Source organism: Leishmania braziliensis, chromosome 35 (assembly GCF_000002845.2).
Source record: "Leishmania braziliensis MHOM/BR/75/M2904 complete genome, chromosome 35".
Taxonomy (NCBI): Eukaryota; Euglenozoa; class Kinetoplastea; order Trypanosomatida; family Trypanosomatidae; genus Leishmania; species Leishmania braziliensis.
In genome coordinates, this window is record NC_009326.2 from 1,000,782 (window position 1) to 1,017,552 (window position 16,771).

At 56.5% G+C, this 16,771-nt stretch overlaps 5 protein-coding genes across 5 annotated transcripts; all 5 read right to left on the reverse strand.

The window, feature by feature from the left end:
* LBRM_34_2561 (conserved hypothetical protein) lies at nucleotides 1-366 on the reverse strand (the record flags this gene model as incomplete). Its single annotated transcript, XM_003723182.1, has 1 exon — nucleotides 1-366. A coding segment is annotated over one exon (366 nt), but the record flags the coding sequence as incomplete, so codon positions are not given.
* A 631-nt stretch (nucleotides 367-997) lies between these two features.
* Nucleotides 998-3,004, reverse strand: LBRM_34_2570 (conserved hypothetical protein; the record flags this gene model as incomplete). Its single annotated transcript, XM_001568314.2, has 1 exon — nucleotides 998-3,004. One exon carries the CDS (start codon nucleotides 3,002-3,004, stop codon nucleotides 998-1,000), a length of 2,007 nt encoding a protein of 668 aa, XP_001568364.2.
* A 797-nt stretch (nucleotides 3,005-3,801) lies between these two features.
* LBRM_34_2571 (putative ankyrin repeat protein) lies at nucleotides 3,802-4,323 on the reverse strand (the record flags this gene model as incomplete). Its single annotated transcript, XM_003723183.1, has 1 exon — nucleotides 3,802-4,323. One exon carries the CDS (start codon nucleotides 4,321-4,323, stop codon nucleotides 3,802-3,804), a length of 522 nt encoding a protein of 173 aa, XP_003723231.1.
* A 5,080-nt stretch (nucleotides 4,324-9,403) lies between these two features.
* LBRM_34_2580 (conserved hypothetical protein) lies at nucleotides 9,404-10,498 on the reverse strand (the record flags this gene model as incomplete). The annotated part of the gene is made up of 1 exon (XM_001568315.1): nucleotides 9,404-10,498. One exon carries the CDS (start codon nucleotides 10,496-10,498, stop codon nucleotides 9,404-9,406), a length of 1,095 nt encoding a protein of 364 aa, XP_001568365.1.
* A 1,701-nt stretch (nucleotides 10,499-12,199) lies between these two features.
* Nucleotides 12,200-16,231, reverse strand: LBRM_34_2590 (conserved hypothetical protein; the record flags this gene model as incomplete). Its single annotated transcript, XM_001568316.1, has 1 exon — nucleotides 12,200-16,231. The coding sequence occupies one exon, from the start codon at nucleotides 16,229-16,231 to the stop codon at nucleotides 12,200-12,202; it is 4,032 nt and encodes a 1,343-aa protein (XP_001568366.1).
* Between the last annotated feature and the right edge of the window lie 540 nt (nucleotides 16,232-16,771).

Genomic DNA, 16,771 nt, shown 5'->3' on the forward strand with positions numbered 1-16,771 from the left:
ACCCCACGAGTTCCTCTTGCTGCTCCACATCGCCTCTGCCATGAAGTAATGCAGCGTGGCACCTACCAGCACGCCAGGGAACGCAATCCATGCAGTCTGCCGCATCGCACCATTCACTGTATAGTTCACGCGCGACTCTGCAAAGATAGACACTGCGGTGCCGGATGCCGCGATACAAAACACCGCGGCGCTGGAGATGAGGGCGCCGTACGTGACACAGCAAAGAGGGCAGCACCTCTCCTCCTCAAGCTGCAGCCGACGGCTAGCGGGGACCAGGGACTCCATTGTATCCCCTACACTGCTGAGTTTGTCGCCATCCACTTTAGTGGAGCTGAGAATTGAAATGCGGCTCTTGTCCAGCGCCATCCCTGTTGCACTGCGTATGGACAATACTGCGTTTGTTTGAGCCGCAGAGTGTGCTGCGTGTGGGCCCTTTTCCTTTGATCCAAGAAGAAAATGGCTCGACGAAGACGTGGGTGACGAAGAGATGTACAATAAAGGGAGGGGATATGGGGACTCAGGGTACTGGAGGAGGAGGAGAGGCCAGCATAACGCACAGCTCGAATCTGATGCCTCACCGACAGGATAAACGGCAGCTGCTTCAGCAGTCATGCGGCAGTCGTCACTACCCCACCTCCCCCCCTTCAGATAGCAGATAACAGCCACCACATCGATGGCCATACAAACAGAAGGACGCCGCCCTCTTCCCCCGCTCCGCGGAATAGCTTGCCTTACAACGGACTGACAGGCACCGAAACAGTTCGAAAATGAGGTGCAAACTACACACATACACACACTCACACACACACAAAAACAACAACAACCAGGAAGGAGAGCACCTGCAGGGGTTATAAGGGGCTCCATCTCCCCCATGTATGGTGTCGTGACGGCCCCCAGTATCTGCTGCGTGGCAGAGGAGGGATCAAAGGAGACCAGGACATCTGATGCCGACCAAGGATGCACCTCACACTGCCCCTTTCCTCTTCACGCATGGTCTTCACCGCTGCATGCGCTTATCCTTCCCCTGTTTCGACGCCGCTGTGCCAAAGACGACGACGCGCTGGGTTGAGGTGTTGTCAAAGCTGTTGATGCGGCGAATCATTGAAATAGCCTCTGCAGACAACTTTGCCGATTGAGTAGAGCGCGGGGCCACAGTAGCATTCACACCACCACTGTCATCGCCGCGGTCTATGCCTGTTGCGGAAGCCTGATAAGTGCGAAAGGAGCAGGTGAACAACGGCGCAGGCGTCGCCGGAGTCCCTTCAGCGTCGCCGCGGGCAAAGTGGATGTTGCCGGAAGAAGCGGCAGCGGCGGTGACAGCCGTGACGAGTTTGGTCGACCGCTGTTTCTGCATTGCCTTAGCGCGCTCGTCCAACTCGACCTGCTCCTGGGCCCGCAGCTGTTGCTGCTTCAGCTTCCAGATTTCATGCTTGCGGGCGAGCGACCTCATTGCCTGCTCTTGCTGCTGTGACACCTCCTCGTCCTCAGCCTTTTGACCTTCGGCAAGCGTGTTGGAGCACGACGCAAATCTCCCCTCCTCGCCCGAGCTGGCTCCCAGTAGCACAGTCTCGTCGCTTGTAACTGGATCCCGCTGGATCATGCGCCGCGCGTGCTGTGAGGTAGGCGAGGACGGATCGGCCGGCATCCAGTTCGCCGCCTCATTGTCCTCGTCCCCAATCACGAGCTCGTCAACCGGTATGGTGAAGTCATTCGCCATCCCGTAGTACGTGCACGTACGAGGGTTGTATTCGCCGTCGCCACTGCCCTGACCATTCTCAGCATCGCCGTGCTGTCGTGGGTGTTGTGTAAGGCTCTGCGTCTGGCTCAACGTCTGGGACTGGGTAAGCTCTCGTGATACCATCTGCTCAAACTTCTGCCGCTTCTGCTGCTGCACCTGTGCAAGAAACCGGCTCGTCAGCTCTCCTACCACACCTGGGGACCACACGCTGCTGCTTGATGGCGAAGACGGCGATAAAAGCGACGCTGGTGAGCAAGCAGGGGAGCGAATTCGGAGCGATGAGGACGAGGACACACCCGCCGTAGCAGTAGTAGCGGCATCAGCATTTGCATCGCTGCCGTTAGTGGGCGTGTTAGCAAGCGGGGTCTTGGAAGGAAAGGATGAGTGGTTACCCAGAGTATCAGTGGGGACTTGCAGCGGCAACGGTAGTGAAAGCGTCTGGGAGAACACGTCTCTCATGTTCACCGATTTTGCCTGCTTCCGCAGCACTCGCTGGGAGTGCTTGAAGGCTGCTTGGACCTCGGCATCCTCAGCCCTCTGCGCGCGACGCTTGCGTTCCCCACCACCACCGTTCGCAGGGTCATGCTTCCCACCAGCTCCTCCGCGCCTGCGCTTCTTGCTCCCTATGAATGGCGCCACAGAGGGTACCTCGGAACTGGCAGTGCCGTGCATGGGTTTATCAAGGGAAGCAGTTGAGTCGCCTGGCGGGAGGTTGTCGACCCACCCTGATGTGATGTTGTACTTGTCTTGTATCGCGTTGCCTCGCGCCGCATCATCGTCATCGCCTCCGTCAACATGCCGGTCTAATTCGTTATCTTCCGGACTGGAGGCGTCAGTGCTGTGCTGGGGGGTGCAATGGTAGTTGCAGGTCGTTGCGGAAGACGGTAGTGGTGAGGACAAGAAGCCCTGTGAGGTTTCACCAAGAATCACCTCGGTGCCCTCCGTGTCCGCCAGAAACGGCAACCTCTTCGTTATCCTGAACTGTGTCGTGTCGCCCACAAGAGAAGGAGTGCTCGCACCTTCGTTGGCTACGACGATCTTCTCCACGGGGTGTTTCGTGAGTTTGTCTCTGGCTGTGGGCCCCACGAGGGTGGAGGCGTCGACGGTGGAAACGGGTGGAGAAAAGCTGGAGAGCATGGTGACTTCTTCACGCTTGCCATCATCGCCGCCAGGCGCGGGGGACCGTGTGCTGGTGGCGACCTCTAGCAATGGAGCAGATGGCAACGGCTCAGCCATATCCTGTGATGGCGTCTCGGTTGAGCGCATTCTCGACTACAGCTGGGATCCCACTCAGCGGTTGCCAAAGCAGCCCGTTACACAATGAGAAGAGCAACGTAGGGGCGGGTGCACAGCAGGCGTTGCCTCTATGGTGATGCCGAGGGATATCTATGAACAGACGTGTGCGAGTGTGTCTATGGAAGTCTTCCTTGCTTGCTGTGTGTTTGTTCATGTACCGTGAAGCAAACTGCACACGCATCAGCAAGAGAAGGCAGTCAATGGCATGAGAGAGGAGGGAGAACAGAGAGGGGAGGAGTGCAGAAAGCTATGCTCATCCCACGACGCCATATACACGAGGGAAACTTGCAGCAGAGTGAATGGGGGTGAGCAGAACTAGGAAGCGCTGCGGAGAGGGATACGCAAGGGAGAGACACGCCTCATCCTCCGTCGTCCACGGATACGTATTCTGTCGCTGCGAGCCTCAAGGTTGCGCTCCCGGTGCCGACCATTTCCATGGAAGGCACACTTTTGAGCGCAGTAGAGCACACGCGTTTGCGCCGAGAACACCGGGTCAAGACCAAAGAAGAGCTGTGCCAGGTGGCGGCCAATTCAGTGGCTCTACAGGCCTCTTCGCTACCGAGAGAAGCGCAGGAGCCACAATCGAGTTGAGCGAGTTCTTGAGCACACACACACACACACACACACACACACACACGGACCAATCAAAACGTTCCAAACATACAAGCGCCTTTTCACTACTGTCAGAGTTGTTAGAAGCGTAGCCAGTTTCCACCATGAGTGCATCTGCACGTCCACCTTCCCCACCAACACAGTGCGCTTACTTACTACTCGAGCTGCGCAATAACAGCTGCTTGGTCCGCCTCCTTGGCACAATCCACCGGGGTCATGCCCGCCACATTCTTGGCCGTCTTTGAGGCACCATTGCGAAGCAGCATCGCCACTACATCTGCTCTACCGGAGAGAGCGGCGAGATGCATGGGTGTGCGCTTCGCGGTGTCGCGTGCGTTTACGCTGGCCCCTTCGTCGAGTAGCGCTGCAGCGACCTGCGTGTGTCCACGATCCGCGGCGTAGTGCAACGGTGTCCACCCTTCCCTGTCGGCAGCATCAATCATAACTTGTTGCGTGCCGCTGCGGTCAAGGATTGCTTTGACAAAGGCCACGTTGCCCGAAAAGGCGGCGTGATGAAGCAAAGTGAGTTTCTGATCATCACACTCGCTGAGGCATCCACCCTTCTCTACGTATCCCATGAAGCGCTCGGCGTTACCGCGCCGGCAAGCATCGTAGATAGTCTCTGCAGGGGGTACCCACCGTGTGGTGCTGTCGGGGGAGGACCCAGTGTCTGACATTGAGGAGGAGCCGCCAAAGAGACACAGTGCTTTCTATTTCCCATTCAGAGAACAGAGATTGGGCATAGGACAGAGGACAGGAGAAGAGAAGAAAGAGCGAAGAAGGGGCTCAGCTGTTGAGTCCTGAAAGGCGGTATTCTTCAAGCAGCGGGTTGGGAGAGCATCGGTGTGGTTAGAGAGGCTACGAGACGAGGTTTGGAAAGTTTAGTGGAGAAGAGATGATCGCATGAATTCTTCGCTGCACGTGCAGAACTGTTTAATCCGTTTACGCTGTCAGACATGCCTATTGACACGGAGACAGTCATGAGAGAAGTTTTGCGTGCCACGAAGTACCAAAGGCGTGGGCTCAACCGAAATCCACATTGCAATGCTAACAGTTCTGCACACCGAAGCAGCAGAATGGGGTAAGTCGGGGGTGTCACACAGGACTGTTTTGATTGAAAAGAGGAGGAGGAGATAAGACAGTTCTGAGAACACAGGAATACACAGACACACACACACACACGGGTAGAGACTTACAGAGGCGCAAACATATATATATATATATATATATATATCAACACCTGTCTAGTGAGAGAGCGTACGATGGACGCATGTGTGCGTGTTCCGACCGAGATAAGAGAGCGTAGTCTACTATGGGGCGAAGATAGGAGACAGCGAGTAACCCTCGAAGGCTTATACGCCCCATGTCCTTGTTTTGTCCTCTTTACTTTGTAGCTCTTCTTTCGACGTGAAGAGGGTCATCTCAGCGTGGCACCAGGGTCCCGTGTTGCTACTTTGTGGGGAAAAAGCCAAGCAACTCCCCACCCCTGTTATTGCCAAGCCGCTTCTGGCGGTGACAGGGCCAAGTGCCTACAATGTAGGACTGTCACAGTAGTGTATTGCTACTGATGTCGGCATTGAGATCCTAGATGGCGTGGCGACAGAGCGACTTGCGACAATAAACACGCTTGTGTCATTCATACAATAGGCAATATGTCAGCCACGTGGTGGCCGACACAATGTAAGTGGCTGAGAGATGACCTTCGAAGTGGGGATGGGCGGAGTTTGAAGCAGGCATCATGCTGACATGGCTGAATCAGTACATTGCTGTAACGCGTGCCTACCGCACCGTTGCACGGCGCAGTGGGCCCCTGGCCAGCCGGGAGGGGGGGGGGGCAGAGTGGAGTTCCACCCCATATATATGGAAGGGAATGGTCACGTAGAACAGAGAAAAAAGCACTTCTTTCGCCGACAGGAAACTTCTCGGAGAACGCTCCGTTCGTCTGATCCGCTTGCGCTTTTAGCGAGCGACAGAAAAACAAACAAAAAACACCTGAAAAAAGACGGCAGAGATGCACTCATCACCCCTGGCGCCACAGTCGCATACGTACATGTGTCCTCTCTTGCAGCGAGACCCACGAGATTCCGTAGGGTGGTGGTGGTGGTGGTGAGGGGGGGGGGGGAAGAAATGTCAAACAGACGAGGAAACAAAGGTGAGTGTGTGTGTGTGCGGGGGGATGACGGCCTACATGTGCTCGCGACAACCACCTACAGTAGCAAGGACGACAACAACAGCAGTACAGAGATGATGTCGGCAGCGAAATTGCAAACACACAAGCAAACACGCGCCCATGCGAGCGGAAACAAAAATGCAACAAGGAAAAAAAATGAGCATCACCCAAACAGCTGAGAGAGAGAGGTGGCAGACCCCCAAGGCACAGCAACAAGAACACAAAGAAACGCATGCGAAGCGCAGAGCGATAAGTAGCCCACTCAGCGATATACAGTCACCTACGCAAACTGCTACCAAAGAATCATTGCGAGTGGCACACGACGATAATACGCCCTCCAGTCTTTCTCTCTTCCCCCCTCACGATCTGCCTGACACCTTCACACACACTGACGCTGCGGCTGGTGGAGATGCAGACACAGAGACAACAGCCATTCATGCTATTCACATGCATGAGTCCCTTTCTCGTTTGCCTTCCAGAGCCTTCTCAACAAGGACAGTGAAGCCGCTGAAAGCGGCAGTGGGGGGAGAGGGGGAGGCCGAGATGGAGCGAAAGGTAACCACAACGATGATCAAAGGAAAAGAAAGCAAACACAACTCGACGCGCCGCATATACCTAAGAACGAGAGAATGGGGGCAGAAACGCCCTACAAAGACGAAGTCGGTGGCGCCCACACAAAAAAAGCACCACCCGCTCTCTCTTCACAGTCGCATGTCTGCACATCCGCCTCGCTCTTCGCAGGCGGATGTGCAGCAACAGCGGCATGAAGGAGGAGAGAAGGCAACAAGAAGCAGACGTACGATAGTGTCTGCAAACTCGGAACACGTAGGGGATCAAGAGAGAGAGAGAAGGCGCTGTGACACCTTGGCTTCTCCTCGCTGCGGACCTTACTTCTTGGGCCGCGCTCCGGGTGTATCACCGCTCTCCGCCCCAGATTGCTGCATCAGCCCCTCAATGGATTGCTCGAGCTCATCAACACGGCAATTCATCTCATCGATACGAGTGATGATGTTTTTGGACAAGTCCTCAAAGCGGGCCTGCATCTGCTGCAGTAGCTGATGCACGTAATTCGTCACATCCTGCGTGCCACCCTGAGGCACAGAGTTGCCTGCTGCCGCTGCCGCTGCAGGTGCGGCGGCCGCGCTGGCCGTACTGGCCGCACTGGCCGCACTGGCCGAAGTGGGGCTCGCTGCGCCGACGCTTTTGTTACGAGCAGCAGAGCTGGAGGGCTTCGCCGGCATTGTTGAGGCTAGAGGAGTAGGCCCTGCGAAGAGAAGAAAATACAAGAGTGGATAAACAGTGGTGTGAACGATCAACCAATAGTCAAGGGCTCCGCGAGAAGAGAACACAATGAAGACTTGGGGGGGGGGGTAAAAGAAGCAACGGTGCGTACAGGAAACAAACAAAAAAAAGAGATCCAGAGAGTGTCAGCGATGGCGTGGAAGGCGTGTGAAAAGGCCAAAGAGAGAGAAGGAGAAAAAAGGGCCCCAGAATCAAACTTCCTTGAAAGGTCTGACGTCTCTATACAAGCGCAGGGAGGAGGAAGGAGATAGGAGAAGAGATGCTGCTGCTGCGAGTGTGCGTCTTCACGTTTTGTAAGTTGAAATAGAGAACGAACGTTGTGTCTCTCTCTCTCTCTCGCGTCAGGTGGGCAGCTAAGGAGATGGGTGGGTAGTGAAATAGAGGGGTTGAATGTGCATTGAAAGGCGCTGCGTCGCACAAGTAATGCAACTCGGTAGTTTGCAGCCGTGAGAGAAGCACCAGAAAGGGAAAAAGCGGGTGAAAGGTGCAGAGATCCAAGAAGTGAGTGAAACAATGCCTACATGCGAGTTTCTGGTTAACCAGGTGATGCCCGCTTTCGTGTGATGAGGGGGCCCGGCTTCATCCTGGTGGCAGATCGTGGTTGGTGTGCTGGAGTCACGTTTCTCGCGCGCCACAGTCCCAATTGATGGCCGCTCCAATTCGCAGGACGGTTCGGTGCTTCAACGCCTCCGTTTGGCGTGCACTGACTTGCGATGGCCCGTCACGTTCAGGTTCGATTGCGCTGCAGAAGACTACTCGCTTCAGTTTTTGTTTTAGATGTGTGTTATGGACATCTACACACGCTTCTGGGAAAGAAAGCCACATCCACAATCACAAGCAAAACAAGTCGAGGCACACTGGGCAACAGCCTAGAGCTGCGTTTGGCACCTACGCCAGTCAGGGGGTGATCTACAGGCGCAGAGGAAATAGTAAAAAAAGAGAGAAGGGGGCAGCTAAGAGGGTGCTGAAACGCTTTGGATGGCAGCCATGGATGGAAAAAGAAAAAAGCAGAGAGTAAATCCTGTCGCCTTCTGTTTACTGTGGGCGCTCCAAACGCAGCGTTCCCCACATCCCCCTGCCCACAACGGAGACCCCATTTCGTTCCACAGACCAAAGAGAGCCGTGGTGCCTTCTCTCACCCTGACAAGCTCAGAGAGGGGCGCTAGCCACATTGTTTTTATTGACAACATGCCCCCCCCTCCCCCACCCACCCCGACGACCACCGCAAAAAAAAAAAACATTAACACCAACGCGGGGGAGGGGGGGGGAGTACAGTCACGCACTGCCGTACAGACTCTAATCCAGGCGCACGCGGATGTACACGTCCAGAGAGCGCATACGGCCGTTTCACTCACAGCAGCACAGAGAAAGAGGGGTGGGAGAAAGAAGAGAGACCCACCAACATAATAAGCGAAACAAACATGGAGAAGAGATAAAGAAGATGGAAGGGAAAGCAGGAAGCATAATGACAGTGAAGTTGTGAGGTACTCCAAAGCAACACGATCTACAAGGAGATGACGACGGCAAAACAAAGCGGGAAAAAAAAGACTAACAGACGACAACCCCAAAGAGCATCACCATCATCACTACCACACGAGCGGAGGCAGAACCACGCGCCAGGAAGGGGTACAAGAACAACAAGCGAAGGGTGCGTACATCAGAGATAATAATACGGCAAGATGAAGCTGCATGGAAGTTCTGTACAGCTAATGGATGTGTGTGTGGGGGGGATGGAGGGGAGGAGGAAAGGGGGAGGCGCACTGAACAAAAGGAAGAGAGCAGAAGCGCCTTTTCTCACAGCCACCGCGTAGCGATGCCACAAGACGTAATACAGCGGGCAAAGTGAGGAGATTTTCTCGATTCGAGGTGTCCAATCTATCACGATCAAATCAACAAATAAACGCACACAGCCACACTTCTTTCTCCTTTCTCTGCGGTGTACCAGGGCTGAGCCCTCCCCCTGCCATCGAGTCGGGTCACGCATCTTGCGGGCTCTGCTAGTCCTTCCCTGCGCCCCTTCCTCGTATACGTGCGGCGAAATCGGCACCACACGGACAGGTGAAGAAAAGCAGTAAAAACAGAGACAGATGGTGCCACACAGCAGGGCGCGATACATTAAGTTACCCGGGAACGACCAACCTCCCATCGTATGCATCACCACCCCACCGCCACCTCTGTATTACCCTTTGTCTGCGCAGCGATGCAACTCATCTCGACCACATACTCTTCTTCATAATGCTTCACAATTCTCATCATCACCACACTTCCTTCACCTACATGCCCTCTTATTCCTCAAAGCTGTAGTGGATAGGAGACAGGCGACGTCGTACCTCTTCTGGCGGAACAATGCGCACGCGCGAAGCTAGCTTCATTGTAGTTGCGAAGCGCAGTCGACGAGCACGGCCGAGAGAGATCATCTTCCGCGAGTTTTTCAACACATACTCAACGTAGCCCTTCTCCAGGTCGACCTTAACAGTTACGAAGTCTCCGTTCTCGATGCGCTCCAGGTTTTCCTCCTTGCGGTGGTACGGGTAGTTAGTGTAGAACACACCGGACATGTAGTAGACGCAGCAGTCCGGTATCTTGTGGAACTCCTGGTCTGTGTTGACACAAGACTCAGAAATGAGGCCAAACCCTACGTAGTCGGCTACCTTCACTTCGTACGTGATCGTGTGCCGCCCCGTGACAAGAGACACGTCGCCGACAACGGCCACGCCATATACCACGCGCAACCGGTTGCGCTCGGGACTCACACCAGGGCCGGGGCTAAACTGCAGCTCGGTGTCGCGGTCCACATCCCCCAGCATTGCCAGTAGCCCAGGCAGTTGATAGTACGCCGCGTCCACCTTGAGGCGCCGCAACGAGTCTTCTTTGAGCAGGTTAAAGTAGTGGTAGCCGCGAAGGTAGTCAACAATGTACTTGAAACAGGAGGGATCGCGGTCAATGAAGATGGTGTCATGCTCATCTTTGAAGACCGGCGCTACCCACCCCGTTTCCTCAGAGCCCAGGAGGATATGAAAGTAGTTCGGGGCGTCCTTGCTCAGCAACGTCGACAGCGGCACTGTGAAGCGTTCCCCACCCACGTTGAGCGATACCACTTCCATGTAGCTCTCAAGGTGGCTCGACTGTGCAACCTCCTCCACCTTCGGCTGTGTCTCTTGCCGCTCTTTCAAGAGCGTGTCTAGGCGCGTCGACATCAGCTTGAAGCGAGACACGCAACTCTCCACCTGCGCCTGAATCGACTGCGCGGCGCCGCGTGACTGTTGCAGCAGACGAGCCGCCGTTTGCTCGTCGGTCATGTGACCAGCAGCGTCGCTAGGGGAGAACGTCCGCGAAGTGACAGAGCGCACCAGCCCGGTCGGATCACTGTCCTCGCCCATATTGTCTTCCTCCCCCCCGTCGGCAAAAGACGACGTGGCGGAGTGCGGGTCGCGTACAGAGTCTCGCCCGGCGGGGGTGGCGGATGCAGAAGAGTGGTCTGGAGCATGATCTACGCCGTCAGTCTCCGGCACCGCCACAGAAGCCGCCGTCGTGAACGCGTGATCAGCAGGGGCGCCATCCGCTTCTACAATAAGCGAGGCAGGGGTGAGGGAGGTGGCGTCGCGGGTGCGCTTTCGTCCTCCACGCTGCGGGTGACGGCCGCCTACAGCTCGCTGTGCGCCTCGCTCACTGTTACCTTTTTCCACGGCGGTGGGCGGCATCGCGGAGCTGGCTGCCCGATTCACAACCAGCAAACGTTAGACGACACCTTGAGGAGCAAATAGTTGTGACGTCGCTGATGAGGTGACACACACACACACACGGGAGCACGATCCACTCATAAACACCAATCGCTACCACGGACGATGTGCTCAGAGGTGTACAGGGTGTATTCCAGTGCCAACAGCGTAATGTACACGGCGTGGTCGTTGCCTTCACGAAGTATAAAAGACAAGGAAAAAGTGCAGGGAGAGAGAGAGAAGCTAACAGAGGCAGTAGCAAGCAAAAGGTGCGCCCGCACACAGCCAAATGGGCTGTGAGATGGCCCAATACGTGTAGGAGAGAATGGTCTGTCTGTGTACACGGTGTATGCAGAGGTATGAATGTATGAATGTGTATTACATACAAACACGTGTGTGCGTGTGCGTGCGTGCGTGTGCGTTTGTTTGTTTGTTTTTGTCTGGCACGGCCGACTGAAAATAGCAAAAGCGTACGTACAGCTGTGCGCAGGTACCGTCCATGGAGGCGTGGGCGGGTGTGCGTGTGTGTGTGTTTGTATACCAGCGGGCGTGCGAGAGAGGGGAGAGGGGAGAGAAGTACAAAATAAACGGTTGTAATGAGAAAGGAGGGATCAAAGAAAAAAAAAGAGAGAGAGAGAGAGGAGGGGGATGGCAGGAAGACCGCAGGTAAGGTGGCAATGAGAAGGGGGAAGCGTCCATGAGCACGACAAGCGACTATTCTACTTGAAGCGGTCCCATCACAGTCTCGGTGCTCCGCCACTGTCACTTGCGGACACACAGTTCAAGGAGTGCTGAGAACGAAAGACCCCCCCCCCGCGTAAGAGGAAAAAAGCAAAAGGATGTGGGTGTTGGTTGCTGTGAGCGACAAACAAGCCGCCTTTCGTTGCACCCAGAGCACACAGTACATGCTGCTACCTGCATCTCTCGCGCATCGCTTTCTCAGTGCTTCTTCATCGCTTTTAGGTATTCTCTCTTTGTGTGGGTGGGTATGTGTTTCATGTTGCGCCAAGTGTGCGCGTATGCCTGAGAATGTTGTCTTGCATCGTGGCGACACTGCCGAGTCGACGAACGGAGAGGAGAAACCGGCCAAAGAGGTGACGTCGCTCCACGATATGGCAAGTAAAACAAAAAAAAAAATAAAAACGCAGAGAGCATGTAGAGCACTCTTGACTGTTTCTGCTTCACACTCTCTCTTCGTTGCCCTCTCTGGCTCAAGAGAACAAGTGGCAGGATTACGCTCCCCACTGGCCACTACTGTCTCTTCTCGCTTCACAGATGCTCCCACAAACGGCTTGGGAGTGTGCGTTGCTTGGGTTGTCGTCACGTGTGCTAGCATGCACGTCCCTTTCGACTTGCCACTTGTCAGCCTATGCGGGAGTGCTCCACGATCAAGTGAATCGTATGTGTCAACTCTCGCTCGGCGTCGTCTTTAAGAGTGACGTGCAGCAGATGGTTGCCGGTCTTAAAGGCTAAGAGCTCAAACTCACCCTCGTACACCGCTCGACCCTCTTCGCCCACCATCGCATCGGCCTGTACGGCACCCGTTAACACCGCCACGTCAAAATGCGAGTCAATGGAGACGTGCACGTGAAGGCGGATGGCGCGGCGCCACCGTGGCGCTTCAACGCGCAGACACAAGCCAATCGGCCTCAGGGCAGGGATGACGATCGGCAGTGGGCCGCCGTCGCCGCCGGTGCTGACGGGGCCAGCCTCACAGCCCCCAACCAGCGGTAGTGCAGGTCTAAGTGGATTCAAACTCTGCGATGCACCAGTGCCCACTTTTGCCGCCAAATCGACCGACTCGGTGCGTCGCCACAAAAAAGCGGAGTTGGAGGCTGGCGAATCCACCCGCCGCTCTGACGCCTGCGCTGCTCTAGGGTGCGACAAGTGCTGGTCTGCCGTCGCTGGCGATTGCGGAGTACCGTCGTACGTAGCTGTCGTCGTGACGGTGCCGTTGACGCCGTAAAGTTGAGCGCTATGTCCGACGGCTCTGCCACGCAAGACACTAGGGTTCGTTTTAGCAGCGCCGTAGGAAGAGTCCCCGTCATACCTCCAGCGGTAGATGAGTACCTCACTGACGCTCAGCGTCTCCCTGCGCGAGCCTTCAGCGACGACGTCGTCTCCGTCTTCGTCCGGTAGAGACGCCGACGACCACGTGTCAGAGAGCTGCGATAGCAGCGCCGTCTGCGGCACGCTGGCCTCAAGCGTCACTACACACTCGTCCAGGGGCTCCGCGCTCACCACTTCGGAGGTAACAAGCGACAAGTTCAGCTCCAGCATGCCAGTACAGTTAGGCAGTTCGCGCACCACCCATGGCACCAGGAAGCACAGGTCGTCCTTCCCCTTCGTCAGAGGAATGCGCGTCAGCTTTATCGGCGGAACCACGTACTCGGCCCCGGCGACGATGAAGGCAACCGGGAGCTCCGCAAAAGCGAGAGCGCTCAGCTGCAGCTCCATGCTGTAAAGGCGACTCCGATTTGCGATGCGCACCTCCACCGCACGGCGGTCCTTCGTGAGTGTCACAGAGGTGACGACGAGGCCGGGGGAGTGAAAGAAGCGCAGCCGCGTCTCCGTCACGCGCCGCGGGATAACGGCGTACAAAGGCACAGCGTCTGGCAGGTTGGGCGGCTTTTTCGGCGCAGGATGGGGCAGTGAAAGATCTGTGCGGAAGATAACGTAGTATGCGCCGAATTTGCTTATTGTCGGTGGCGCCTCCAGAGTCCCTGGAATCATGACGACGTCACCCGGCTGCAGCGGTGTGCGAGCCGCCGCGTCGAGAGCGCATTTGTTCAGCGTCACTGTTGTGTCGGTCTGGTTACGACGCTCCTTACAGCCCTCGCAGTCCTCCAGCTGGCACTGCTCGCTGTGCGCGGTGAGTGAGATGCAGGTGATGGGAACGCGACCGCAGTTGACGACTCGCACCGTGAAGTCGATGCGTTGGCTCCCAAACACCTCTAGTTCGCTCGTGTTGAGGGTACAGGACACCTGCGGCAACCGCTGCAGTACTGGGATATGCATGGGGGCCGGAAGCTGCCCGGTCATTGACTGCGACGGGCGTGTGTCTGCCAACCGCAGCGTTACGCCGTCGATGCGCAGAGTACCCTCCTCGGTTGGTTGCACCTGCAGCAGTACCTTCAGCTTCGCCAGCGGAGCCACCTCCACATTGGACAAGACATACGAGATGGGCGATCGCAGCGAGCGTGGCGAAGACTCCAACACCGTACCTTCTCGAGAGGCAGCATCGTCGTCGACCGTGACTAGGGAAGCACAGGAATGGCAACGCAAGGCCAGTGCCTCAAACACGAGGGGTTCCTGAAAAGGGTTGTACAACGTCACGAGCACTGACGCGACGTCGCCAACCGTCCACACGGTCCGACTACCCAGTCTTCTGCCATTGAGGGACAGGATGGTGAGCTTCAGCCGCTGTGTGTCAATGAAAGTGAAGAAAGCACCACCCACGGGTACCATCTTGGGAGCGAGATGTGGCGGCAGCGGAAAAGCTTCCCACGCGAGAAAGAAAGGGAACGGCACAATTGCCGTGTTCATGTGTGGCTCGAGCAGCGCGGACGCATCACACATGACCGATTTGAGCGTCCGCTGAGTTGCATTGTCGAGGAGGTGAGGAAACTTGAAGAGGAGCAGCGTCGCTAGCTGACAGCGCAGCATCGCCGTGGCCGTTGCAGGGCCCATGCGCTCGAAGAGCTTGATAAGCTCCAACAGCAGTGGCACGCTCAGGAGTGCGGCGTTGTTGATCGACTGATTCAGTCGTGCAACACCGCGATCTGGCGCCTGCTCCTCCACAGTGCTGAACATGTGAATAGACGCATTCGCCAAGGAGTTCGCTTTCACCGCTGCCTCGGCAGCATCGCCGTCCTCTCCTTGATGCCCAGCTTGCGTCGTTGTCGCTGCGCGGCTCAGCTGATACAGTGGGTCCACTGATTTGAAAGCATCTACTGGGGCCCCGTCGTCACCTGCAGCGCTGTTTGAGGTTTGAAGCCCAACAAGCGGAAGTCCAACTCCAGCCAGTGTGCACACGCGCAGGAGCACCTCAACAGCTTCTTCTGTGCGTCGCAGACGTGCCTTGATGGCGGCGAATTCGACCAGGAGCGCTCGTGCGCGACGCTCAGCGCCGTTGATCATGCACAAGTACGCAAAGAACAGCAGGATGCGCTCCGTCCACTCAGCCCCGTAGCCGTCAGAGAAGAGGCTGCGGAGAGTGCTCAGCTCTTTGAGAAAAGGTTGCCGAGTTTCCCGCGCAGCGAGCAACTCGAGTCGCTTGAAGCGTGTCTCCAGCTCTCGTTTTCGCAGCATCGAAAGGGTCAAGTTTAGCATTGTGGGATTCGTGCCTCCGCTGCCCAGCAGCGATATGGTTGACCCCACAGGTCCGGGGGAAGACAGCAGTGTGCCTGCTGGTGCGCACCTTCTTAGCTGCCGTAGTGACTCGGTCAAGTACACGTCGATTTCACTGAAAGCCAGACGCAGCACATTCTCGACGCAGTGCTTCACATCGCTGCCCAAGCGGTACGACTGCGGATCAGACGGTACCTCCCACGTGCCTGCCATCAGGCACACGTGCACTCGCCCCAGCAGGCCCTTCAGCAGCGCCACCTGCGCCGATACGTTCTCCTGCACTTCGCGCGTCAGTCGCGTCCGCATTGAATTCGGAACTGAGGTGCTTTTAAAGCTCGCAATTGTCTGTTTGAGACTCTCGCCGTACTGCGCCACGCAAGACCCGAGTTGGTTCACGGAGGCGGTGAGGCCTGGCCCCCAGGTGGGACTGTTGCTCTGAAGCTGCACGACGGTGGCGTTAAGCGCGTCGTGATGGCACAGTAGCGTCGTCTGTAGGTAGCGATACCGAGCGGCGGCGATGCCCTCTAACGTGGCTGAGCACCAGAGAGAGTCCACATTCGAGTTGAATTGTGTTTCCCCGTACACGGCCACTGCGGCCGAAACAGCGCCAAACTGCAGGAGTATGTCCGCCGCTTTCTTCTTGAAGCGAGAGGCTATCAAAGTACTGGCGTTGCGTGCCGTCGTGAATGTGGTGGCATTGTCAATAGGTGTCCGCACAGCCGTGTTGTCCACCTTGCTGGGCTGACTGTAAAGCCGCAGTACAGCGCCTTGGGCATCAAGCACTGCCTGCGCCACGCACATCACTAATTTTCTCACTGTCTGACTCACTGGTATCCACTGGGAGACGCACACGTACAGAGGCGATTGCGAGAGCTTCTCTGCAAGCGCTTTCGGTGGATCTACCACGACACAGCGGCATACCTTGTCCTTGAACTGCGCAGAGAATACGACGCTCACCACCTGCACCGCGTGCTCAACAGAGACGGTGAGAACGGAGGCGTTGACCACCACTACTACCGCCATGGTGGCGCGATGGCTGTCCATGTTCTCCCACTGTGAAGTGCCGAGGTCGCTGGTGAGGAAAAACGGCAGCGACGCGGATGGATCGACTAGCGAGGCTCCTTTGCCACGCTCATTTTGCTCGCCATACAAGTTCGGCGATGTGAAGATGCTAGCCGCCTCCAGGAAAGCACTCCACGAGAGCTCGGTGGCTGGGACAGGTGGGTGCAGGGTAAGGCTACGCCGCAGTGCCACCTCGTAGCCGCTCACGGTTTCATCGGCGCCGAGGACGGCTTCTGCGCGTCGGTCTCCTGAAAAGTGACTGACGCCAACGCTTGTGTTTGACGGCGCCGGAGAGCTTCTATCGCTCACGTTTGAAGAGAAGATCCTGCTCGGTGATTGTGGCAAAGCCTCTGCTTCTGTTGTCGACGACGTCGCTGCTCTCGCCCCTGACTTGGCGTGAAGCGTTTCGCCGCTCCACAGAAAGCACACTGAGAGCGGAAGCCATAAGATGCGGAGGTACGTGTGCTGCTCCAAGGAACTGCTGCTCGTCGGGTAGTACTCGGAAAGGAGAGAGGGGTTGAG